The sequence below is a fragment of the Gymnoscopelus microlampas genome (assembly GCF_963454915.1).
Source record: "Gymnoscopelus microlampas genome assembly, chromosome: 8".
NCBI classification, from domain to species: domain Eukaryota; kingdom Metazoa; phylum Chordata; class Actinopteri; order Myctophiformes; family Myctophidae; genus Gymnoscopelus; species Gymnoscopelus microlampas.
Genome location: NC_139945.1, coordinates 17,217,415 through 17,243,163, shown reverse-complemented (window position 1 = coordinate 17,243,163; position 25,749 = coordinate 17,217,415). Strand labels below are relative to the sequence as shown.

At 43.6% G+C, this 25,749-nt stretch overlaps 1 protein-coding gene across 1 annotated transcript in view; it reads right to left on the bottom strand.

Annotated features, from left to right (window-relative positions):
• The window catches only part of gdpd4a (glycerophosphodiester phosphodiesterase domain containing 4a), a gene marked incomplete at its 5' end in the record, with an annotated part of 44,056 nt that overhangs the window by 12,006 nt on the left and 6,301 nt on the right, over positions 1–25,749 (bottom strand). The window contains 8 exons of the mRNA XM_084064576.1: positions 2,203–2,350; positions 5,489–5,646; positions 6,627–6,845; positions 9,988–10,138; positions 12,802–12,884; positions 15,936–16,081; positions 20,464–20,557; positions 22,215–22,313. Coding sequence (XP_083920702.1) covers positions 2,203–2,350; positions 5,489–5,646; positions 6,627–6,845; positions 9,988–10,138; positions 12,802–12,884; positions 15,936–16,081; positions 20,464–20,557; positions 22,215–22,313 — 1,098 coding nt within the window. The remainder of the gene's footprint in view (positions 1–2,202; positions 2,351–5,488; positions 5,647–6,626; positions 6,846–9,987; positions 10,139–12,801; positions 12,885–15,935; positions 16,082–20,463; positions 20,558–22,214; positions 22,314–25,749) is intronic.

Here is a 25,749-nt window from a genome sequence, read left to right as displayed (position 1 = left end):
TTCTGACTAATAAAGTACCCAAATCAATCAATCAAACAGTTGATCGGTCTGTCTGTCTGTCTGTCCAAAGCGTCAATTGCAAACCGAGAACTGGTTGCAGCTTATAACAGATTACATGCTTGTGTATCTGCATTAACTTTATCATTTCCTGTCATTAATGCATAATTAAGCGGTAGCGCGCTGCGGAACGGGGATAGGCTCCCGCGCTCAGGCTGATACCAACAATACTAATACTATACTAATACTAATATCTCCTCCCTACTTCCTCACTTAAAGGGTTACCTAAAAATAACAGCCAGTGACCATGAAGCCAGTTTAATGGTAATTAATGCATAGAGGTGAACACACTATTGAGCCACTGTAATGATAATGAATGCATAGAGGAAAAGGAAAAAGTCCCGGGCCGGACGGTATCCCCCCAGAAGTCCCTAAAAACTGTGATCTCGACAACATCATACTGGAGATCTGCAACCGGGCTCTGATAGATAACATCAAGCCCGACATATGCTCCCTCTCTAACATCATCCCGGTTCCAAAATCTGGAGATCTGTCTAAGCCAGACAATTATCGTGGCATTAGCCTGACCTGTGTCATAGCAAAGACGTACAACCGCATGACACTAAACCGGATTAGGGACGCCATTGACCCACACCTGAGGGACAACCAAAATGGCTTCAGAAAGGGAAGGACCACCGTAGGCCAGATCCTGGCCTTAAGGAGGATCATCGAGGAGGTGAAGAAGAACAACTTGACAGCAGTGCTGTGTTTTATTGACTTCAAAAAGGCTTTTGATTCAATAGACAGAGGCATAATGCTGAAAATCCTCAAGGCTTACGGGGTCCCCCCGAATCTACTCCGGGCCATAGAGGCCATGTACAAGGGAACAAGAGCTAAGGTGGTAACCCCAGATGGCATCAGCGAGGAGTTCCAAATCGTAGCAGGGGTGCAGCAGGGAGACACTCTTGCCCCCTTCCTCTTTGTCATAGCTCTGGACTACGCGCTCAGGAAAGCCATCAACGGGCGGGAGCAGGAGCTTGGCTTCACAATTACACCAAGGAAGTCTAGAAGAAACCCTGCTATAGCCCTGGCAGACCTAGACTACGCAGATGACATCTGCCTGGTGTCTGACCGCGTGGAGCAGGCACAGGAACTCCTGAACAGAGTGGAGGTGGAATGTGCTAAGGTTGGCCTCAGACTGAATGCAAAGAAGACTGAGGTAATCACCTATAACATCAACATGGACCATCCGCCGATTACAACATCAGATGGCAAAGCTCTGCGAGAGGTCAATGACTTCAAATACCTGGGTTCCTGGGTGAACTCCACAGAACAGGATGTTAAGGTCAGGAAGGCACTAGCGTGGAGGTACCCTGAACGGTATGTCAAGAGTATGGTGCTCGAATCTCCCTCGACTCATAAAGCTAAGCCTATTCCACGCCACCGTGGAGTCTGTCCTCCTGTATGGCTGCAAAAGCTGGACCCTGACACCCACCCTGCAGAAGTCCCTGGATGGGTGCTACACCAGAATGCTACGAACTGTTCTGAATGTGGACCAGAACATCCACATTACCAACAAGGACCTGTACGGGCAACTGCCGAGGCTCAGCAAGAAGGTAGCAGTCAGGAGGATGAGACTGGCCGGCCACTGCCACAGACATTGGGAGCTCCCGGCCAGCAGGCTGGTCCTGTGGGAACCAAAGCGCGGGCATCGATCGCGAGGACGTTCCGCGCTAACGTAATGTATGTGGACGTCCTGAAGAAGGATGTGGGAGCTGAAAGCTCTTCGGAGCTGGCCGGGTGTATGGAGAATCGGAAAGATTGGAGACTCCGATGGAAGCTCGTCTGAGGACGACTGAGAGAGATAGAGGTGAACTCACTATGAAGCCAGTGTAATGATAATGAATGCATAGAGGTGAACTCACTATGAAGCCAGTGTAATGATAATGAATGCATAGAGGTGAACTCACTATGGAGCCAGTGTAATGATAATGAATGCATAGAGGTGAACTCACTATGGAGCCAGTGTAATGATAATGAATGCATAGAGGTGAACTCACTATGGAGCCAGTGTAATGATAATGAATGCATAGAGGTGAACTCACTATGGAGCCAGTGTAATGATAATGAATGCATAGAGGTGAACTCACTATGGAGCCAGTGTAATGATAATGAATGCATGGAGGCTGAACTCAACTCACTCACCATGAGGAACAGAGGCTTGTGCATGTGAGCCAGCAGGTGGACAGAGTTGGTGGTGACAGACTGAACTCCTGCACACCAGGCCAGGGAGTACAGCCACGTCTGACTGATCACAAACAGGTTGGTGCTGATGTTCACCGACTTGTATTTACTGAAGGGAGAGAGAGAGAGAGAGAGAGAGAGAGAGAGAGAGAGAGAGAGAGAGAGAGAGAGAGAGAGAGAGAGAGAGAGAAAAGGAGGTTGAAAAGGAGGGGGGTACGCATGGATAATTAGCGATCTTTTTAAAAAAACAACATCCAACATACCACAAGTGAATACACACAAGCGTACATGCACACGCAAACCCCACCCCACACACACACACACACACACACACACACACACACACACACACACACACACACACACACACACACGCACACACGCACACAGCTGAGTGTTTGTGACTTGAGATGAAAGCAAGTTTCAGCCTTTGAAAGTCTAATGATCATGACACAGGCAGACAATCCAGAAAAACAGAGACAGATTGACTGACAGATAAGTAGACAGACAGAAAAACTGAAAGTTGGATGAGATGGATGATTCACATGTCATGGTTCATTTCAAAAATAGTCTAATCTCTTGCGGTGAAATATCCTCTATGTTTCAAGAGAGGGAAGAGTGTAACTGTGTTATACCTCTGAGTCACCCTTTCATCTGTGGATTCTCTGCTCCTCCTTTCCACCTCTCTCTCTCTCTCTCTCTCTCTCTCTCAGCATAATGCCTAATTTACTTTGTCGTGATGGTGTTACTCGTCAAAAATAACATATGTTCCGGCGAAATAAATTAAGCATTACGTCAAGGTTTAGGCCTGAAAATCTGTTATTATTGGCAAGAGACACATCGGACAACAGAATAAATAACGTAAGGTTTTAGCTGGTGGGGCCATAATAGTGTGTTAGCCTGGCTGGTGCGGCAGGAAAACTGGAGATTTCTGTCTAACCGACACGTCTGGGGCAGTGGCGTATGGTGAATTCTAACGTTGACCGGGCCAGAATCTTAACCCCCCCCCTTGTTGCGGGGGGTCGCAACAATGGCTGATAAGTCTATTGAGAATTACCATTGCAAATTTGCAACGTTAATGCAAGAGAGAGAAACGTGAATAAAACACAATATGCAAGTATAATCAATGTATGTTTTTTTATTCTCAAAAGTGTATTTTACAATAATGTACATGTGAAGCTATTTCTTGGGCCCTCTTTATACTGTGTACCTGGCAGGAGAACCGGTTTGACGGGGAAACCGGTTTTCTAATGGCCACTCATTAACAATTCGGCCGAATGCAAATGAGCCCCATTTGAAAACAAAGGCGACTTTCTGTGGTTGGCTACAACAGAATAGGGTGAGGGGCTGCTAATGTTGTTATGTTGATTTTTAGTTTTTTTCCCCTGGCGGATCTTGCCCCTACACAGGGGCAAGCAGGGTTTACAGACCGGGCCGCCTCTTTGGCCCCAATGACGGTACGCCTCTGGTTTGGGGAAATCTAAATTCAATGTAGGTGTGAGAACAGCGGAGAAAACCAGCGCTAACAGACTTAATGTATTGTACACCCATTGCTTTTTAAATATTCCAATTGTTTCCACCCAGTTCTAGCCAAACACAATTAAACTTAGCTGTCACCAGTCATATCACTAGGCAGAGATCTCAGGTCATCTGACTACACTTTTTTTGTTGCATCTTATGTCTAATCTCATGCACATACCTGCCACTATGTAGACTTACTGATATGTTACCACTTTCGCACCTTATGTTTAACCTACTGTACTGTATCTGCTGGTTTTACGCTATGTGTACACAGTAGGGGTGTGCCGATACACAAATTTCACGATACGATACACGATATTGAGCTCACGATATCGATACGATACGATATATGGCACTTTTTCAATATATATGGGGGGGGGGGGGGAGTTATGAAAATATATGGGGGGGGGAAGCAAATGCAAACAAATACTTCTGTTTTTGCATTATCATTATTGCAAAAAAAAGAAGGGTTAAAAGAAAGTTTTTTTAACGATACATATCGTCACAAAAACGCAATATATCGCGGGACGATATATCGGCACACCCCTAGTACACAGTATATATCGTCTCTGTCGGGTGGAAACCACATTATGTCCAAAAGTGACTTTTTAGGATTAACATTTTGATGCTTTTGTGTGATGCTGCAGTATGATCAAGTAGGGCATCAATTTACCAAAAAACACAAAAGGTCAAAATACCGTTGCTCGACAGCAACGATATGTAGATATCTTGATCTTTCTATGTTCTCTTTGACATGCTCATTTAATGTTTCTCCCTGTCCCCTCCTTCCTTTCTTCTCCCTTTCTGGAAAACTATAAAATGATGACGCTTACCAATTTCACCCACTTCTTTACACCTGAAAACTAGTGATGTGACAACGTAGTTGACGCCACCAGACATATCGCCAGGGGTCTTCAACAGGGGGTCCGGGACCCCTAGGGGGTCCTCAGAGATACTGCCGGGGGGGGGGGGGGCGCCAACTCTTTTTGTGATAGGATCTTTTTTTTTTTACATTAACCACTTGAACCCTAGCATCCCTATTCTGAGGAGAACTTAAAGGGGCTACACCATGAATTCAAAAAAAAAATATTATATATAAATATTGCCCCCTAATACGTTTTAAACAGGTTGTAAGCCTAAAAAACATCCAGATATTTTTTTCTCACAATCTGACTGTCTGTCATTCCAAGCTTTTTCAGCTGCAATACCAAAACGTCCTATTGGGCAGGGGGGAGCTACTGAGCAATTCTGTCTGGCCATCGTCAATGCAAAATCAGTGCAAGTGACATCACTTGCACAGCCATTCTGAAATGGCCTGTTCAGACACGCCCATTCAAGAAATCCATGAAATGAGCATGAATGACTGAATGTTTGGGTACAAGAGACACTGGGGAGCCCAAAAAATACTAAAAACCTAAAAAAAAATGAAATTCATGGTGTAGCCCCTTTAAGCCAAAAATAGCGCAGCGCGAGGGGTTGTGAGCTTGTAGATCTGCTATTTTCATCAAAGAGGTATGAAGCCAACTATGAAATGTATTAAAAAGTTTAATCTGCAACACAATTTCTACAATATTTAGTGGGGGGGGGGGGTCCCTGCTTCATGTCTCTCTCAGCTAAGGGGTCCTTGAGCTGAAAAACGTTGAAGACCCCTGCTATAGCCAGAGATCCCAGATCATCTGATAAACACTAGACTCCGTCACAGGCAGAGAGACAGAGTAAAACACACCTGATCTGCTGCTGTGACATGGAGCTGTAGTGCAGGTTGAGTCTGGTGATGTGGCTGTCTGTCAGCTCCTGTATGGAGGCCGTCTCCCCGGAGGTCTGCTGGAGGTCTGGGTCTACAGCCTGGACCAGGTCTCTGTCCTCAGAGGGCAGCCACAGCACCTACACACATAACACACACAAGATGTGACATTCCAAAGTTTCAGAGACCCTGCCATTGGCACTTCAGTGAAACATCAGTGAATTGACCAAGCTTTGTCACGGGACTCACGGACAAAGGGGGGGATTTGCCAAGCGTGAAATGGTGCCAGGTGTGAATTGGCCTCTTTTCACACTAGGCATATCAGGCACAATTACAAAGGGGGGGAAAGGGCTTTTCAGGAAAAGTGAAAAGGTCAGATGTCATGTCTATACACTAGGGTCCACTTGAAAAGACACACACACACACACACACACACACACACACACACACACACACACACACACACACACACACGCACACACGCACACACGCACACACACGCACACACGCACACACGCACTAGTGTTGATTTCGTCGACTAAAACAATGACGAAAAATGTTCGTCGACTACCTTTTTTCACTGACGAAAACTAAATAAAAACTAAGCTATGATGACTAAAACTATGACTAAATGTACTGACAATTTCGTCAACAAATAAAAACTAGACTAAAATGTCAGAGAGGGACTAGTGGAGAAGAGATCCAGTAGAACTAAAAGACAAGTCATTTTACGTTTGGTTGCGTTCAGGTGTTGCGCATTGAAAATAGCAGATCTACAAGCTCACAACGCGTCGCAGCGCGACGCGTTGTGAGCTTGTAGATCGGCTATTTTCAGAGTGCAGCCTAGTGTAAAATCAGCCATTACGACGGCATCAAGGCACCGCCAAAAGCATTTTTAGTCAGCCAAATGAACTGTAGATTTAGTCGACTATAATATTATGATATTTAGTCGACTAAAACTAGACTAACAGTAAAACATCGCAGATGACTAAAATATGACTAAAACTAAACAGAATTTGATTCAAAAGACTATGACTAAAACTAAATCAAAATGTGCTGTCAAAATCAACACTGACACGCACACACGCACACACACACACACACACACACACACACACACCTGTGAGGAGTTGACATGTGCTCGCACCACGCGCAGGGTGGTGTTGATGTAGCTGTCACTGTAAGGGTGTCCAGACGGTGGCCTGCGGAGGTCAAACAGCACCAGCTTGTTGCTGCGGGCGGCCACCTCCAGGAACTGGGCCAGGGAGGGAACGCTCTGGTTCTGAGCCCTGAGGCGCACCGCCTCCGACATGGACGACACCGTACCGAACGGATCCCTCTGGGAGCACATGATCAATCAATCAATCAAAGTTTATTTATATAGCACATTTCATACACCAAGTGCAGTTCAATGTGCTTCACAGAAATAGGTAAAAGAATGTAAGTAACACAAAACATTGAGAAATATATAAACAGCGCCGTAGGAAGCCATTCCCAGTTGGGGGGGATATATTTGTACCGGCCCACATGCACGAGCACCACACGCGCGCGATTTGTTTCGCGGTTATTCCCCTTTTATTTCAGTTTTTTATTACTTTAATTCGGTTAATTCTGTACCAAAAAATGTAGAGGGGGGTGGGGCCGCTCTTCCACCTTAAAGCAGCTCACACAGCTCATTTGAGGCTTTTTTTTCCTCCTCTTTTTCCCCGTGGCCTCGCGGCCCAAATACCGGTTCGCGGCCCACGCGAGGCCGCCCACGGGGGACGAATCCCCCCCGTCCCCCCCCCGTTCCTACGGCCCTGTATATAGACAGGTTTCCTGTTAGTAAACATGAGAGGATATGACCGCGCAGAGGAGGGGGAAGCCTATAGAGGGCGCCATTACCCGCAGCAGCTCTGGTCAAATGTCCATTCAAAAAAGAAATGATCTTCACCGGGTTTAATGAAAGTAGATTAAATTATGCAGTTTGTAATACCTTGTTTACTCAATAAAAATGATTTGTCGGAAGTTGGATCTGTTTGTATATAATAGCAGCATTATGCCTATTATGCCTATAATAGCAGAATTATCTAACTCCCGAACATAACAACAGAGTGAACGGCGCAACAATTCGTTTCCCCCGAGCATGCGCAGATTGCGCATTCTGCTCTGTGATGACGTCGCGCGGAAATCCTTCTATAAAAGTGTTTTTTTCATTTGATCATACTGTACTACAACATCACATAAAAGCATCAAAAGTAGCAGATCCACAAGCTCGAAAGCTTGTAGATCTGCTACTTTTGATATTTTTGGATTTTAATCCTGAAAAGCAGCAATTTTGGACGTATGAGGTTTCCACCCGACAGAGACGATAAATTAAGAATTAGTAACTCAGAGAACATTTCTTAATATCACGTGGGTGTTTAATAAACAGTGTTAGTGTGGAAAAAGGCTCAATAAAATTTCCATTCCAGCTACAGTAGACATTTGCTGTCTGCAACTCTTCTTTTTTTCTCCACTTTTGGCATTATGTGACACATTGTTTAAGTCAGCAAGTCGGCAAATAAGATTGGCATTAGATAAAGGGCCAGAACATATAATTAAAAGTTTAATTTGAGAATTTGATAGTTAAATAGACATTTGTGATGAAGAGAATGGATCAAAGATAAACGAGCTGTGGTGGCATAATAAACTGTAAACAAGCTGTTTTTTCCATTATTGTGAATAATGAATTCATGACCATGTGCCATGACCATGAGCGCATTCTAATAATAATGATTTGACTTATAAGGCTACTTTCATTCTCATAATTACTAACCCAGCTCCTCCCAGACATACAACACATTAGTGGTCTGTATTACAGACCTACAAGCTCACAGCGCGATGCGGACACGGCACATTGTGAGCTTGTAGATTGGCTGTATTCGGCATTAATGGACTGATTGGTTGCAGCTGGGGAGCTATGTGTGCAGCCAGCTAGAGTTCGCTAAAACCTGTTGGCAAAAATAAGAGAAAATGGCACTGACCAAAAGCCTAAAGAGGAACACTGACAGTGAAAACTGGGCATTTAAAGAGGAATGCAGATATTATTGCAACAGGGATGGGTTTTGGCCTACGTTTTAATGTCGGATTTGTACATCTGTAAAATTGAACTGTTATTATTGTAAAGCACTTTGTAACTTGTTTTTGAAAGGCGCTATATAAATAAAGTTATTACGTGGGCCGTTTTTAAAAGACCACTGGTTTATAAGTGATAAAACATAATTTAGTTGCTGTCGGGCAGAAACTCCATATTCTAACATTTTGTGTTCTTTCGTAAATTAACGCCCTACTTGATCATACTACAGCGTCACCCAAAAGCGTAAAAAGTAGCAGATCCACAAGCTCGAAACGCGAGGTCAGGTTTCCACCCGACAGAGACGATACACTTTAAAAATAAATCTGTGATTCTATAGTAAGACACAGTATCTCATTTAGTGTGGGAAGTGGCAATGCCCTGGTGCTGAGGGGGGGGGGGGGGGGTGGATGGATGGGTAGGAGGATGTTCTGTTGTAAACTAATAGCTTGGAGCAGTGGAGGAAATTAACATCAACTCGTACATTTTTCGGGGGACTGGGAATGTAGTTCACAATTCATATTAGTGAACTATGAATGTGAAACTGGTTCATTTTAATCTGTGTGAAATGAGCTTTGAGCTACTGTAGCTCTTGTGAAGTGTGGACTTAAACAACGCTGAGAAAAACAGACTTTTCTCTCTGATTATGTAACAGGGAAAAGACCTTGCTCTGATGTATCAGTCGACTCGAGATCCATCCATCCTCCCACCTGGTGTGTGTGTGTGTGTGTGTGTGTGTGTGTGTGTGTGTGTGTGTGTGTGTGTGTGTGTGTGTGTGTGTGTGTGTGTGGGGGGGGGGGGTGTGGGTGTGTGTGTGTGTGTGTGTGTGTGTGTGTGTGTGTGTGTGTGTGTGTGTGTGTGTGTGTGTGTGTGTGTGTGTGTGTGTGTGTGTGTGTGTGTGTCAAAGTATAGTAGAATTTGAGGAATAGATGTTGTGAGGATCATTTTCCTGGTCCTCACAAGAAAAATGGTTGTTTTATGGTTGATTTTTTTAGAGAGATATGTTCACAATTAGAAAAAGATTGAGGTTGGGTTTAGGATTAGGATTAGACATTTAGAGGTTAGGTTTAGGGCTCGGGTTGTCGATTTTTCCCATTTTATACTCAGTTTTGCGGCGATGGCGCACACCGTAAAATAGCCGATCTACAAGCTCACAACGTGTCGCGCTGTGACACGTTGTGAGCTTGTAGATCTGCTATTTTTCGGCTTTAGACTTGAGGTTAAAAATGCCCCAAATAAATCATAAATCAATCATAAAATCGGCTTCCTAAAATTTTGATGTCCTCACAAGTATAGTAATACAAACGTGTGTGTGTGTGTGTGTGTGTGTGTGTGTGTGTGTGTGTGTGTGTGTGTGTGTGCGCGTGCGCGTGCGCGTGCGTCTCACCGATAGGAACCAGTCCCCGGCGTTGAGCTGCTGCAGCTCAGCCCAGGTGAAGTGAGAGGCGTCGGTGTGTGTGCGGTTGGGGAACACCTGCGCTACGTTGGTGGTCCTGGACAGACTGACGTCATGCATCAGGAACGGCACTCCATCATAACTACAGAGAGAGAGAGAGAGAGAGAGAGACAGCGTTTATTTTCTAATAAATCATGACATCATTTTTAAACATGACATCATACCAGATAGTAAATAATAAAGGTTTAAAGCAGTGGTTCTCAGTGATTTTGGGGGGGGGTCCCTTGGGGCGGTCCCCAGATGACAGTGAAGTGAAGTTCAGACTTCAAAAACAACGAAAAACAATCTGATTCCAATCTGGACAAGCCAAAAAAATCATATTTGGGGCTGCCAGTCTGAACATGCTGTAGCCTTAGTGGTTCTCAACCTGTGGGTCGGCACCCCCAGGGGGCTCCCCACATGACCACCAAACAGTTAAAAAGAAAACAATGAACTACAATAGCAGCAAAGCCAGCGAAAGCACAAATAATAATCAAGTCCCTCAACCCACACAGTACATACTTAGCGTTCCTCAGACCCCCAACATTCTTAAATGCAACATTGCAACAATAACAAGCCTCAGAGAGAAATACATGCATGCACAGAGATCATCCGTCTCCACAGAGGATCTGTAGGACTGACACCACTCATCTTATTCCTGCTGGGTCAGCCAAATGGCCAGCTTAGCCTGACCATACAGAGAGTTCAGTAGCACACTTTCAGCCTTCTTAAGCACTAAATCCAAAAGGTCCAAGATTGAAACTCCCCCCGACACATAAAAGGCTCCCACCGGCTTTACATAAAACCCACCAACCACATGAACCCTAGCGTCCCTATTGTGGAACAAACATTCGATGACAATAGCGGATCTACAAGCTCACAATGCAACACGTTGGCCATTGACCATTCGGAGACAGGGATTCATCAGTAAGACAGACCATAGGGTGAACACTGGTTCATGCCTTATGAGCTTATGTCTACAAGTCTTTGGTCCTCTCTTTAACCCTTTAAGGCCGGGAAGGGAACGCATGTGTGTCATTTTAAGATTTGTTTGGCTATTCAAAAATAGCAGATATACAAGCACTCGGTGCCGCGCTATGAGCTTGTAGATCTGCTATTTTTTAGAAAAATCTTGAAAATTTGTGCAAATCATTTTTAACTCAAATCTTTGCTTCTGGGGGTCCCTGGAACAAAATATTTTTTAGATGGGAGGGGGTCCGCGGACAAATACATACTATTTTGGGGGTCCTTGACATGAAAAAAGTTTGAAAACCATTGAATATATAGCAACAAAATAAAAATAAAAAATAAAAAAAAACTGTTAGGATTTAGAAGACATTTGTGAAATCCCCAGAAGCAAAGATTCGTAAGTGAATGCCCTGCTTGATCATACTACAGCATCACACAAAAGTATTGAGCCACGAAAGTAACAGTTTTGGACATGAGGTTTCTACACGACAAAGACGATTATCTAAACCATTACTTCTCAGGAAATGCTTTACGTTAGCTTGATATGAATCTCATGGCTACACTCAGAAGAGAACGTCATTTCATAACACAGTTTCTGACAGATATGTGCATAATGAATCTATTTAATAACCTACTGTCATGCAGTGTGTCCAGCAGAGACACTGTCTGTGCCACCACAGAGTCTCCATGGTGCTGTATCTCTCTTTCTCTCTCGCATGTGTGTGTGTGTGTGTGTGCGTGCGTGCGTGCGTGCGCGCGCGCGTGCGTGTGTGTGTGCGTGTTCATTTTCGAGCTGTGCACTGTGCTTATGGCAGTTCATATCTCCCGGGGGGGAGGGGGGTTTTCAGCGCTTGGTGCGCTCATGCCACCTCATGTGGCTGTGTAGACCAGTGGTTCTCACCCAGTGGTCCAGGGACCACCAGTGGTCCTTGGGGGGGTTCCAGGGGATCCCCAGCAAAAGGTGTTAATACATTTTCACCCCTTTATCCATATTGTATACGTTGGCTATTCCAAAATAGCAGATATACAAGCTCACAGCTGTGAGCTTTTATATCTGCTATTTTTGAACATTTTCCAAAAAAATTGTAGAATTTTGATTTCTTCTCTTCTGGGGGTCCCTGGCACAAAATGTTTTGATTTGGGGGTCCGCGGCCAAATGCATATCAATCCTTGGCATGAAAAAGGTTGAAAGCCACTGGTGTAGACCGATTGCTGACCCACACACTTTTCCACACGCGGGGCAGGTGTGTGTTGAACCTGGTTGCATAGTCCTTGCAGCGCGTTCATGCCGCTGACAGTGCGTCTCTGCGCGTCTTAGGGATGTCTTCTCCTCCAGGTGGGAGACGCCCGAGAGGCAGGAAGAACGCCAGGTGTCTCGATCTGCTGGTAATGTTGCAGTTCTTGAGTAGCACCAATTCATGTGGTCCTTGTAGCGCTTTTGTTGCCCTCCTGCAGACCGATCTGCAGGAGGGCACTACAGTGTCACATAAAAGCATCAAAAGTATTCAAGCTTGTAAATCTGATACTTCAGCTATTTTGGAATTTGAATCCTGAAAAGTGACAGTTTTGGACAGATGAGGTTTCCACCCGACAGACACGATATCATACAGTACATACATTTATATCAACATATCCAGCTGTTCTTCAGTGTTGCAAATGTATAATATATATAATATAATATAATATAATATACATATATATATTGAGGAGCTATGCCAACATGACATTCATACGCTCACACACTAACATACACGTATACGCACGCTCCACAAACCCACACAGTATTAGTGTCTTTACCTAATGCTGACATCCGTTTCCAGTCCCGCTGCACCAACCTCCACAGTGCTCTCGAACGACATCAACGTGTTCTCTGGAGCCAGCTACAGTGCACGCACGCACACGCGCACACACACACGCGCGCACACACACACACACACACACACACACACACACACACACACACACAGACAGACAGACAGACAGACAGACAGACAGACAGACAGACAGACAGACAGACAGACAGACAGACAGACAGACAGACAGACAGACAGACAGACAGACAGACAGACAGACAGACAGACAGACAGACAGACAGACAGACAGACAGACAGACACACACACACACACACACACACACACACACACACACACACACACACACACACACACACACACACACACACACACACACACACACACACACGCACACACACACACACAGAGAGAGAATGAGACAATAATCATGTCATCAGTATCATCTATGCATGGAGCCAAGCAGTCACTTCCATTGCCAGGTTTTAAATCATGGATCTCTCTCTCTCTCACTCTCTCTCCAATAGTCTCTCTATCTGCCCAGACTAAATCAGCACACAGTCTGGTAAAACTCAACACGGCTGCCTTACAGATCATCTGTCTAGTAAAGCTCAAATGCTCTCTAATTGGTACATGTGTGCTCGGGGGGGGTTCACTACTTGAGACTATTTTGTTGCTGTCGGGCCGAAACCTCCCATCTCCAGATTCTAACCTTTTAGTTTTTTTTCCTAAATGAATACCCTACTTGATCATACTACAGCGTCACACAAAAACATGAAAAAATAGCAGATCCACAAGCTCGAAACACGGCTCGAAACGCGGCGAGAAGCGACACGTTTTGAGCTTGCAGATCTGCTACTTTTGAACTTGATCCTGAAAAGTTAACAGTATTCAGTGGTGGAAAAAGTACTCAGATGTTTTACTTAAGTAAAAGTACCAATACTGCAATATAGAATACTCTGTTACAAGTAAAAGTCCAGAATTCAAAATGTACTTGAGTAAAAGTACAAAAGTATTGGCATCAAAATATACTTAAAGTACCAAAAGTAAAAGTACCAACATATTTGAAAATAGCCCATCTACAAGCTCACAACGCGTCGCGATGCGACGCGCTGTGAGCTTGTAGATCTGCTATTTTCAAATAGCATAGATAGGTATAAAATAGGGCTAAAGTGGTTAATGTATGTTTTATAATTTATACCTGAAAAGTAACTAGTAACTAAAGTTTTCATATAATTGTAGTGGAGTAAAAATACAATATTTGCCTCTGAGATGTAGTGGAGTAGAAGTAATGGAAAGTAAAGTATTGGAAATTGGAAATACTCAAGTAAAGTACAAATACCTCAAATTCTTACTTAAGTACAGTACTTAAGTAAATGTACTTAGTTACTTTACACCACTGACAGTATTGGACATATGAGGTTTAAACCCGACAGAGACGATTTCATACTTCTTTGCACGATAATATTGTGTCACGAAATAAAGTGCCATGCTGTGTTCACACACCGGCAGTGACACAAAGTGACAGGCTGCAAGTCATCTTCAGTGGAAGCCTGTGACATGGAGCTACAAAACGGATGCCTGAAAGCTGTCTCTGCGTGACGGGAGAGTGACGAGCTACAAATCAACGTTGATCAGGGGCTTCGACTTTTTCCCAGCTGCTCCAATGATGCGGTGAAGCGTCAATCAACATGCATTTGTTTCAACAGTTCGTCTCTGTCGGGTGGGAAACCTCAGATGTCCAAAAATTGCTACTTTTCGGGATTCAAATTCAAAAATAGCAAAAGGTAGCAGATCTACAAGCTCAAAATGCGTCACTTGTATATCTGCTACTTTTTTTTATACTTTTCTGTGACGCTGCAGTATGATCAAGTAGGGCATTGACCCATTAAGACCTGGAACGCATCTGTGTCACTTTTTGATTTGAGCTAAAAAAAAAGCATTATTTTACACTTTGGCTATTAAAAAATAGCAGATATACAAGCTCGTAGCGCGGCACAGAGTGCCGCGCTACGAGCTTGTAGATCTGCTATTTTTGAAAAATCGTGAAAATGTGTGCAAATCTTTGAATATATATTGTTTAAAGCGAACATTTTTAACTCTATTGTTTGCTTCTGGGGGGGGGGTCCCTGGAACAAAACATTTTGAGATAGGGGTCGGCGGCCCCCATTTTGGGGGTCCTTGACATGAAAAAGTTTGAGCACCACTGATATAGAAACATAGGTATTTTCAGAAAACTGTTAGGATTTAGAAGACATTTGTAAAATCTGTCTCGGGCCTTAATGGGTTCATTTACGGAAAAAGTGAAAAACACAAAAAGGTGAGAACATGGAGACAAGATGCTTCTGCCCCACAGCAACGATTTCCACTGCTGCTCTCTCCCCCACAATTCCTGCTCCGCTCCGTGAATGGAAGAAAATCAAATTCTTGCTGTCAGCCAGTTCCCTGTTCTTTTTCCAAGAATTAAGTAGGGTTTTTATTTCTCAAGTAGCGAAATGTCGGGGGGGGGACCTGTTCTGTAGTATGTTGGCTGATCTAGCTGGTTTATTTTAATCTACAGTACTTGACCTGAACTCCACAGAAACCATAGATCAGTGGTTCTCAAAGTGGGTTTCTGTGGACCCCCAGGGATCCTCGAGGGGGTTCCAGGGGGTCCCCATCACAATGTGTTAATAGAGCATCAAAATCTGTGAGACAACAAGTTTTTTTTTTACTGCACTTGAGCTCCCATAGTTAATGTATCATGTTACCAACAATATTTTCGAGTGCGTAGCTCTTCCTCTGCTAACACAGATCTAGCTCTTCAACATCTGAGGAAGAGGATAGTCGTTCGAAAAAAACATCACATTTGGTGGTTAAGTTGACAAAATAAATGAACTATGGGAGCAACATCCAGTGTGTGTTTAACATGATCTGCTGTCCAGCATCTGGGATTTTAGCGTTTGGATGTGCATGCCTTTTTCAAAAAAATTACAAAGTACTATTAGTACACAATAAAACCCTCAGTGTGCATGTATCTCGGAGAGATATTCCTATACCTTTTTCTAGTCCAAATTCATATTGTTGTTTTCCGTTTGTTTTCTTTCTGTTAAATAAGCCCCGCCCCCACCCAGTCTTACCATTGGTGCTCCTCTGTGTCCGATGAGTGCGGGGGCGGGGCCCAGGGTGCCAGCCTCTTTGATACATGGAGAATACATCCCCAACGGAACCAGGTGGAGAGTGAACAACACAGCCAGGTACACGCCTAAGATAGCCACCTGACGCACTGCGGGAGGCACAGGAGAGGAGGAGAGGAGAGGAGAGGAGAGGAGAGGAGAGGAGAGGAGAGGAGAGGAGAGGAGAGGAGAGGAAAGGAGAGGAGAGGAGAGGAGAGGAGAGGAGAGGAGACGTGACGAGAGGAGACAAGACGAGACGAGACGGGAAAAGGAGATGAGAGAAGAGCAAAAGAGAAGAGAGGGGAAAAGTGGAGAGGAGACAGTCATTAACAATCAAGTATGCTTGCATGAATAGTAATTAGTTATACTTGCAAACATAACAATCGCGCGCACACACACACTCACTCACTCACTCACTCACTCACTCACTCACTCACTCACTCACTCACTCACTCACTCACTCACTCACTCACTCACTCACACACACACACACACACACACACACACACACACACACACACACACACACACACACACACACACACACACACACACACACACACACACACACACACACACACACACACTTCTGAATGTGTGTCAGATGAGATGAAAGTGCACGCTCTGCTTGGAAAGTTTAATGATCTTGTGGTGCAGGGAGAGAGAGAGAGCAGACAGACAGGATGTTTTTGTATTGGTGCTCTACAGAATGATAATCATGGACCATACTGGTGTTGTGTTGGTGCTCTACCCCAGTGACAATTTGAGGACTTTTAAAACCTTTTTAATACCTCAAAAAAGAAAAGAAAAAGACCATTACTGCATCCAAAGTATTATAGTAACAAACTATAATATAAAAACAAACATTGGCCAAATTGTCAAATATTATAAGAAAGAGGCAATTGTTAAAATAGATCTGCAATTTTCATAATTTATCTGTGGAACCGAGTCAAACTAAATGTAATGCCTCAACGCCTACATTCCAAGTCATATCAGGATGGGGGGGTCCCCAGTTCAAATATGATTATTTTGGGGGGCCACGGCCTGAAAAGGTTGAGAACCACTGCCTTAGAGCCGTAAGATTCACACCAGTACACGTTGTATTAGACAGTGGGATGTACGTGACTTCTTTATTTCTGCCTGCCTCCAGGGACCAACACTTTCTTTTTCTCCGCTCTCTGTTCTTTCTTTCTCTCTGCCATTAACTCCCTTTCTTGTTATATCTGCTTGTACCACTCTCCCCCCCTCTCTCTCTCTCTCTCTCTCTCTCCTTCATTATCATAGTTCTCTCTCTCTCTCTCTCTCTCTCTCTCTCTCTCTCTCTCTCTCTCTCTCTCTCTCTCTCTCTCTCTCTCTCTCTCTCTCTCTCTCTCTCTCTCTCTCTCTCTCTCTCTCTCTCTCTCTCTCTCTCTCTCTCTCTCTCTCTCTCTCTCTCTCTGTGTGTCGATTGCGATTTCCCAGACAGGAGACAGCCAGACATGACTCAGTACCATCCACTGCATCACCATGGCAACCAGAGATACGGTGGCCATGGAGGGAGACAGAGAAACAAGAGGCAATGAGAGAGAGAGAGAGAGAGAGAGAGAGAGAGAGAGAGAGAGGGGGGGGGGGGGGGGTCACCCAACAGGTACAGTAACTGAGAAAATAAAATAATAGAAAAATGGGGGAAATATTAATATTTTGAGTGGACAGAAGGCGAGGAGAAAAGATTTTGAGTGGACAGAAGGCGAGGAGAAAAGATTTTGAGTGGAGAGAAGACGGGGAGAAAAGATTTTGAGTGGAGAGAAGACGAGGAGAAAAGATTTTGAGTGGACAGAAGGCGAGGAGAAAAGATTTTGAGTGGACAGAAGGCAAGGAGAAAAGATTTTGAGTGGACAGAAGGCGAGGAGAAAAGATTTTGAGTGGACAGAAGGCGAGGAGAAATTAGAACAGACAAAGAGACTATAAAGAATACATCACATGGATGCACCTGGGACGTATCATCAGTGTTGTAGCCTGGGGTCAAAGGGTGTTTCTTTTCAGGATTAAAATTCAAAAATGGCAGATCTACAAGCTCAAAGCGCGTTTCAAGCTTGCAGATCTGCAATTTTTTATGCTTTTGTGTGACGCTGTAGGATGATCAGGTAGGGGCGTTAATTTACAAAAAATCACACCCAGTGTGAAGTGGGCGGTGTGTGGTCATCACAACATGACTCACTTAAAAAAAACATAGAAGTGTTTTTTTTTTTTAAAGGAGACACACCATGAATTTCACTTTTTTTTATTTTTATATTTTTTTTTGGGCTCCCCAGTGTCTCTTGTACCCCAAAAAATATTGTTTTTTAACATTCAGTCATTCATTCTCATTTCAGAGATTTTCAGAATGGGCGTGTCTGAACAGGCCATCTCAGAATGGCAAGTTTGCTTACATCACCAAACTTTCTGCCCATGTATTTTGACAGACAGAATTGCTCAGTACCGCAGTACAGCACCCCTCTGCCCAACAGGACGTTTTGGTATTGCAGCTGAAAGTGCTTTATAAGCCTGAGAGAATTGACTTGGGATGAGTATATCTGAGTGTTGATTTAGGCTCAAACCTTTTGAAAATGGTTTGAGGGACATACACCATATGATATTAAATATCAAATATTTTCTTTAAATTCATGGTGTGTCTCCTTTAAACATAGAAGTGTTTTTTTTAAGTCCATACTGCTATTCATAGGGCTGCACATGTGTCATGTGTCTCGCTAGCCAATCACAGTCCTGAATTTGCAAAGTCAGCCAATCACATTACTGTACAGCTAGTGGTGATGACACTAGCTGTAATGTGATTGGCTGACTTTGCAAAATTATAGATTTGCATTGACTGTGGAAGAGTTAGGGTTGTAGACTGCGTTGTAGACTATTGGCCAATCACGGTGCAGGATTGGTCAGTGTCCAAACCTCACTTATAGGGGGCGGTTACACCGCCCCAAAAAAACACAAAAGGTTAGAATATGGAGATACCCTGGATGGGGTTGGTGAAAGGGCCTACTCTGTGTGGAGTTTGCATGTTCTCCCCGTGTCTCCTAGGGTAGTTAATACCCTCACAAAAAACATGTAGTAATCCTGGTCGCTATACCGCCTCCCCCATGACAGCCGGGGCGCCTGATGGAGGGGAAGGGAACTGGTTGGAATAACGTGTTCCTTCCACGCGCTACGTCCAACCAGGGAAACTCTCCCCTGTCAGGTGACAAGAAGGTCAGTTGGCTCTCATGCATTGAAGGAGGCATGAGCTCGGCCCTGGGCTCCCTAGGCTGTGGGGGGGAGTGTAGCGCCCAGGATCACTTAGAAAATTGGCACCAGGTGAAAAAGGGTTACAAAATCGTGGGATAAAAAAAATGCAGCAAAAAAAAAAAAGAATATGGAGGTAAGAGGTTTCTGCCCCGACAGCAACAATATACAGTAAGAGGAGCGAGAGTGGAAGAGATACAGAGAGAGACAGAGAGACAGAGAAAGAGAGAGAGAGAGACAGTAAGAGGTTGAGTGTTACATACAGTAAGTCATTGAGGAGGTGTGTTATATTTAATAAGCATCATGTCATTGAGGGGTGTGTGTGTGGCTCCTGTGGGTGGAAACAGGTCAATAACTACATCTGAAGCTCTCCGGGGCCCTCGGGGGCCCCACATCCATCATTCAATACTGTACGTCCTCTCATTTAGCCCCTGCAGTTCTCATAATGTCCTCGCCACAGTCTGGCTCCCACTCTTTCTGCACCTCTCTCATATTTCTCCATCTGTTTGGTATTCCTGTGTCTGCCTATCTTTCTATTTCTATCGTGTTCTTTCTCTCTACACACATTATATCGTCGCTGTCGGGCAGAATGCTGTTCTTCTTGTGTTTGTCGTAAATGAACGCCCTACTTGATCACACTACAGCGTCACACGAAAGCGTCAAAAGTAGCAGATCTACAAGCTCGAAACGCGGCGCGAAGCGACGCGTTTTGAGCTTGTAGATCTGCTACTTTTTATGCTTTTGAATTTGCATCCTGAAAAGTAGCTGTTTTGGACCCGACAGAGACAATGTAATGTCTATCACTTTCTCTCCCCTCTTAATGTCTATTTTCCTTCTTATAGCATCTGACAGCAAACTCTTGCTAACTATAACTATTAATCATTTGTCTTCTTTTCTGGCTATATTTTGGAAAGGTCAACATACCGATCACACAGTGAGCGTTGTTCTAGGAAACAGATCTTTTTTTTTTACAGTTTTGCAGTTGTTAATCAAATAATCTGGGCCTCCGTTTAACTTGAATTCATCAAGTATTTTCTTATTTTTTGGGATTCGTAAAGGAATATTATACAAAGACATCTCGTGGCGAGTAAACTAAACGACTAAATAAATCTATAATTAACTTTTTTTGAATTCATTTCATCACAAAGACAAAAGAACCGAGTCTTATTCTGTGACTTCGGGAATAGGATTGGTCAACGTTTATGTAAATGCCAATTTACAGGCCAATCGTTTTGCTTACCTCTCTTGTTCATGCGGAAGAAGTGCATCGCTATTGGCCAGGATAGGAGGGTCATTAGCGAGACCGCGCCCAAGTGGAGGAAGGGGGCTGTGACCTGTAGCCAATCAGGATGGAAGGAAGTAGAGACAATGAGACATGTAAAGTGTCAGTTAACACATTGGCTGCCATTGACGCAGATCTGCGTTCATTTGCGCAAAAGCCCGTTGGCTGCCATTGACGCAGATCTGCGTTCTTTCAAAAAAAAAAAAATTTCAAAATAAAAGTTTTTTTTTTTTTTTTTTTTTTTTTTTTTTAATTTTTCAAAAAAAACCAAAGACCAAGGAGATATGATTTTCCGAAGAGTTTTGCTCCCAGACACTTCCTTATAACTGAAAACTTAAAAATTATGTATCTCGGCTCCTAAGTGCTTTTTTTTTCTCATTGAAAAAGTCTGGCAGCCAGCTGTAGGTAAAAATTCAAAAAGCTGGCAGCCAATGAGTTAACACATGCTTATTGGTAGAACGTGTGTAATTAACACATTGGCTGCCATGGACGCAGATCTGCGTTCATTTGCGCAAAAGCCCGCACGCTGCCATTGACGCAGATCTGCGTCAATGGCAGATTCAAAATAAAAGTTTTTTTTTTTTGTTTTTTTTTTAATTGACCCAAAGACCAAGGAGATATGATTTTCCGAAGATTTAGACTCCCATCCACTTCCTTGTAGCTTAAAACTTAAAAATTCTGTATGTCGGCTCCTAAGTGCTTTTTTTTTCTCATTGAAAAAGTCTGGCAGTCTACTGTAGGAAAAAAAAAAAAGATGGCAGCCAATGTGTTAAGTTATTAATATGAAATTAAAAGTCCATATTATAAAATGTGGAATCTATACGTCTAGAGCATTGTTTCTCAAAGTGGGGTACCCAAGGACCCCTAGCAGGGGGTCCCCAGCTAAATGTGTAATACATCATCACAATCATTTTAACCACTTTGTCTTTGTCCATGCTTTATATGTTGGACATTCAAAAAATAGTGCATCTGCTATGTTTGAACATTTTTGTATTTATTTATTTTACATAAATCTTCTCTTCTGGGGGTCCCTGCCACAAAACCCTTTCAGAGGGGGGGGGGGTCCTTAGCCAAATCAATTTGGGTCTAGAGCAGTGGTTTTCAGGCCGTGACCCCTCAAAATAATCATATTTAAACCGGGGACCCCCCAAAATAATCACATTTAAACCGGGGACCTCCCAAAATAATCATATTTGATCTGGGGACCCCCAAAATAATCACATTTAAACCGGGGACCTCCCAAAATAATCATATTTGATCTGGGGATCCCCCAAAATAATCACATTTGAAATAATCACATTTGATCTGGGGAACCCCCAAAATAATCACATTTGATCTGGGGAACCCCCAAAATAATCATATTTGATCTGGGGAACCCTCAAAATAATCACATTTGATCTGGGGAACCCCCAAAATAATCATATTTGATCTGGGGAACCCTCAAAATAATCACATTTGATCTGGGGAACCCCCAAAATAATCACATTTGATCTGGGGATCCCCCAAAATAATCACATTTGATCTGGGGAACCCCCAAAATAATCATATTTGAACTGGGGACCCCCCCCCCCACCCTGACAAGCACTGGAATTGTAGGAGTTGAGGTTGAGCTGGGGGTCCCGACCCACAGGCTGAGAACCAGGTCTAGAGAGTAGGATTAAAGACATTTAAATACTTTCATTAATTAAACCGTGTGTGTGTCAGCCAACCTGGAGGGAGAGGAGGATGGTCTTCCATTCTTTGCTCCAGAGGTCTGAGAGGAAAGCGGTGGCCGACACGGTGAACACCAGCGCCACCACGATACCAATCTGATACACACAGTAACACACACACACACACACACACACACACACACACACAGTAACACCGATGAACAACGTCACCATGATACACACAATAACAAAGAGGAAAGTCACCACGCTACCAATCTGATACACACAGTGACAGCTCTTTTCTTGTTATTTTTGTACATGGTCTATTACAGGGTTCTTCAACAGGGGGTCCGGGACCCCTAGGGGGTCCTTAGAGCTTCTATAGGGGGTCAAGAGCTACAGAGCTACAGGGGGTCAACGCCTCGCAGCGTGAGGCGTTGAGAGCTTGTAGATCGGCTATTTTTGGCAAGGTGTTGAGGGAAAAAATAGCAGACTAAGTAAAAAAAATCTGAAACACAATTTTATACAATATAGAGTAGGGGGTCCCTGCTTCATCTCTCTCTCAGCTAGGGGGTCCTTGGCCTGAAAACGTTGAAACAACACTGTGCACTCACATGCCAGTGTAGACTAGGCAGAATTTCAGAAAATGTGCTTGTATAAAATGCTGAAGGCATTTCGTGTTTATTTTTGGTATACAACATTTCTAGGGGTATTAAGGGGTGCTGAATCCAAATCTGCTGTATACCCAGCGCAAAAATGTCAATTAAGGCCTCAAAATTGAGAAATTCAACATGGCCGCCAGCGCCAGGACCTCTTTCCAAAAAAACAGGTGCTAAACCCACATTCTTTATTCTACTGACATGAAACTTTGCGCAGAACATCTGCACTTATGGGGGAAGAAAGTAGGAATATAGCTGGGGTGCAACCATGAGAGTAACAGGGTGTTTTTGACTGTCTAACTGTAATCTTTGTATAGGCGAGGATACAAAAATGACATTTCTTCAGTGTTTGCAGGAATACTACAGCAATTTGGTAATAACTGTACAGTGTTGGACACCAACATTGGAATCCCCCAAGTCTTAGCTTTCTTCAGGTACCAAGTTTATGCCAGTAGCCCTTATAAGTCTGGATATATAAGCATTTTAGTGTAAGCATGCTGTTTTATAGTAGGGTCCGAAAGTGAGGTTCTGTGACCATCCTTTGGCAAGTATGTTTTTACGATTGATTTGACCTCTATGGACCCTTTAGAAAAGATTTAGCCCCCAGGTCCCTCCCAAAAATACCGGCATTTTTTGCTAGACAGCCAAATTCAAAATGGCCCCCGGCGCCATCTCTAAAAATTTACTTTTGATCTGGATGACCTAGAATCATGTATGAAGGCACTTTTCCATACAAGTCAACCATGAGGATTCCAAATCTGACACAATTTTAATTGTCAGACCTCGTTTTGACTCCGAAATTCAAGATGGCCGACATCCAGTACAGTAAAAACTTATACCCAGGGGGCAAAGAACCAGATGGGCTAGAAATAAAAACTTGGTGTCTATTTCATGGTTTCAGAGCATGAGAAACTCAATGGAATACTTATCTTTATGATTGGGTGTGTCTGGACCTTTAATTTGCATATTTCCAAGATGGACGCCACGCGAAAATGAGTTTTACTATGACTTTTACAGTGACAGCTTACTGTTATGGCAAAAAGTCTGCTTTTTAAGCAATATGAACACATTTGGTCAGTTTGCGCTTTAATTTATATGTTGTCAATATGGCTGCAGTCATAAATAATGTATGGTATTACATTTTCCATTTATTGATTTATAGATCTATAGTTGTGGGGATGATTGCAGAGAAAAATCGGAGAAAAAGCCCACAATGTACCTTATGTATCATTTTAATAAACTAAATACAATATAAACAGACACATGCACACTCCAAGACTTGCCAAAAACTTCAACTTTAGGGCTATACAAATTAACATAGTGGTATGCATTCAAGTAACATAACAAAAGATAGACTACTTAGTGACAAATAGAGTAAAAGCGGAGTTGAGGTTGCCTACAAAAGGTTCATTTTGACCTCTATGGTTCAGTCTTGCCTGCTTCTAAAGCCAATGATACTATGGTACAATGCTATTCACTGTCACTGTTGTCATGTTGCACTGATCCTGCTGCATCGTGTCTCCAGTCCCTGGCAACGGCATCCTAAGTAGAATGGAATTGCCTTCTTTGCACGGGAACAGTTTTTCTGGCAGCCTTTGATACAGCTGCATGATATTGCCTTGTTCATTGACACAGGCCAGGCTGGCTCGGTAGATGCAAGGGGGACTGCATTGCTAGCACTGAGAGAACATCCATACTCTGTGAAAGAAGGAATATCCGGCTTGGCGATATGTGCACATTTATCTATTATGGTTGCTAGAACAGCTCTTCTCAGGTGCAGGTCAAAGGAATTATCTGTCGGGGGCAGCAGCTTTAAGAGGGTTGATCTATTATTGAGGAACTTGTACACTCTAAGCTTACTCAGGTCAAAATCCTCCTGGTGGTCCGCTTTGGATGTATATACAGCAATTGTGAGGTCTCGTGCCTGATTGATGGACGTCATCTGAGAGGGAATCATAAGAGTTTTCACCAAACTCCTCAAGTGCAGAGATCCAGACGCATGATGGCCTTGAACCATGCCTTCTTCCCAGTGAAGAAGGGATAGCTGGTGGTACAGTATCTCTGCCACTTAAACTATGGATAAAGGGCAGGGCACGACACTGTGCGAGACCCAGTGCTGATACCATTTGATGGATAGGAAGGTATGAATTTTGCTCTGTTCTCACCCACAGCTCTGGAAGGCATCGGAGATGGGTTGCTGCATAGTAAAGGCACATGATGATGATGTCTGTGTCATTGGCATGGATGACAGCGCCGCCCATGGCTGCTGTGGTGTTGGGGAGTGTTGTTTCTGTCTGTTGTAAACTGTGCTCCGCTGTACCAAATGAAATTCCTAACATGTTCACATGTCATGGCAATAAAGTCTTCTGATTCTGATTCTGACAACTCTGTCAACTTTGTCATTCTGGACACTGTACAGGGTGTGGAGTATTATTCTTGTATCAGCCTCCTGTTGTGTGGATTCTAGTGCAGGGACATCTTCAATAGACCCCTCCTTGATCACCACACTCCTTGTCTCTTCTTTAAACCCCCCACCCAGGTAAAGATGTGTTGGACCAAGGGCCGACTTAAGTTTCTCATTTTCACACCATTCGTCACAGAGGAAACTCAATAGGTTTGCCTTGTTAGCTGACACAGCAAAAAACTCCTGAGGATCTGGAGCTGTGTAATGCATACTGACTTCATATTCTTTGGTAGGTTTTGGTCAAGCATATCTGTGTTCTTGCTCAGCTGTCTTAAGACTAGGTCCACAGTACCGGTCAAAACAGAAGTGAATGATCTCTGTGCCAGCAGGCACATCATTCAACAGCAGACGTTGGTATCGTTCAGCGATTGTTCCAAATGCTTCACCTTTCAGGAACGACCAATGGCGCATGGCATACATGGCATCAATAACTACTGCTGTTTTTCTGTCTTCTGTAGGCAGGTCTGTA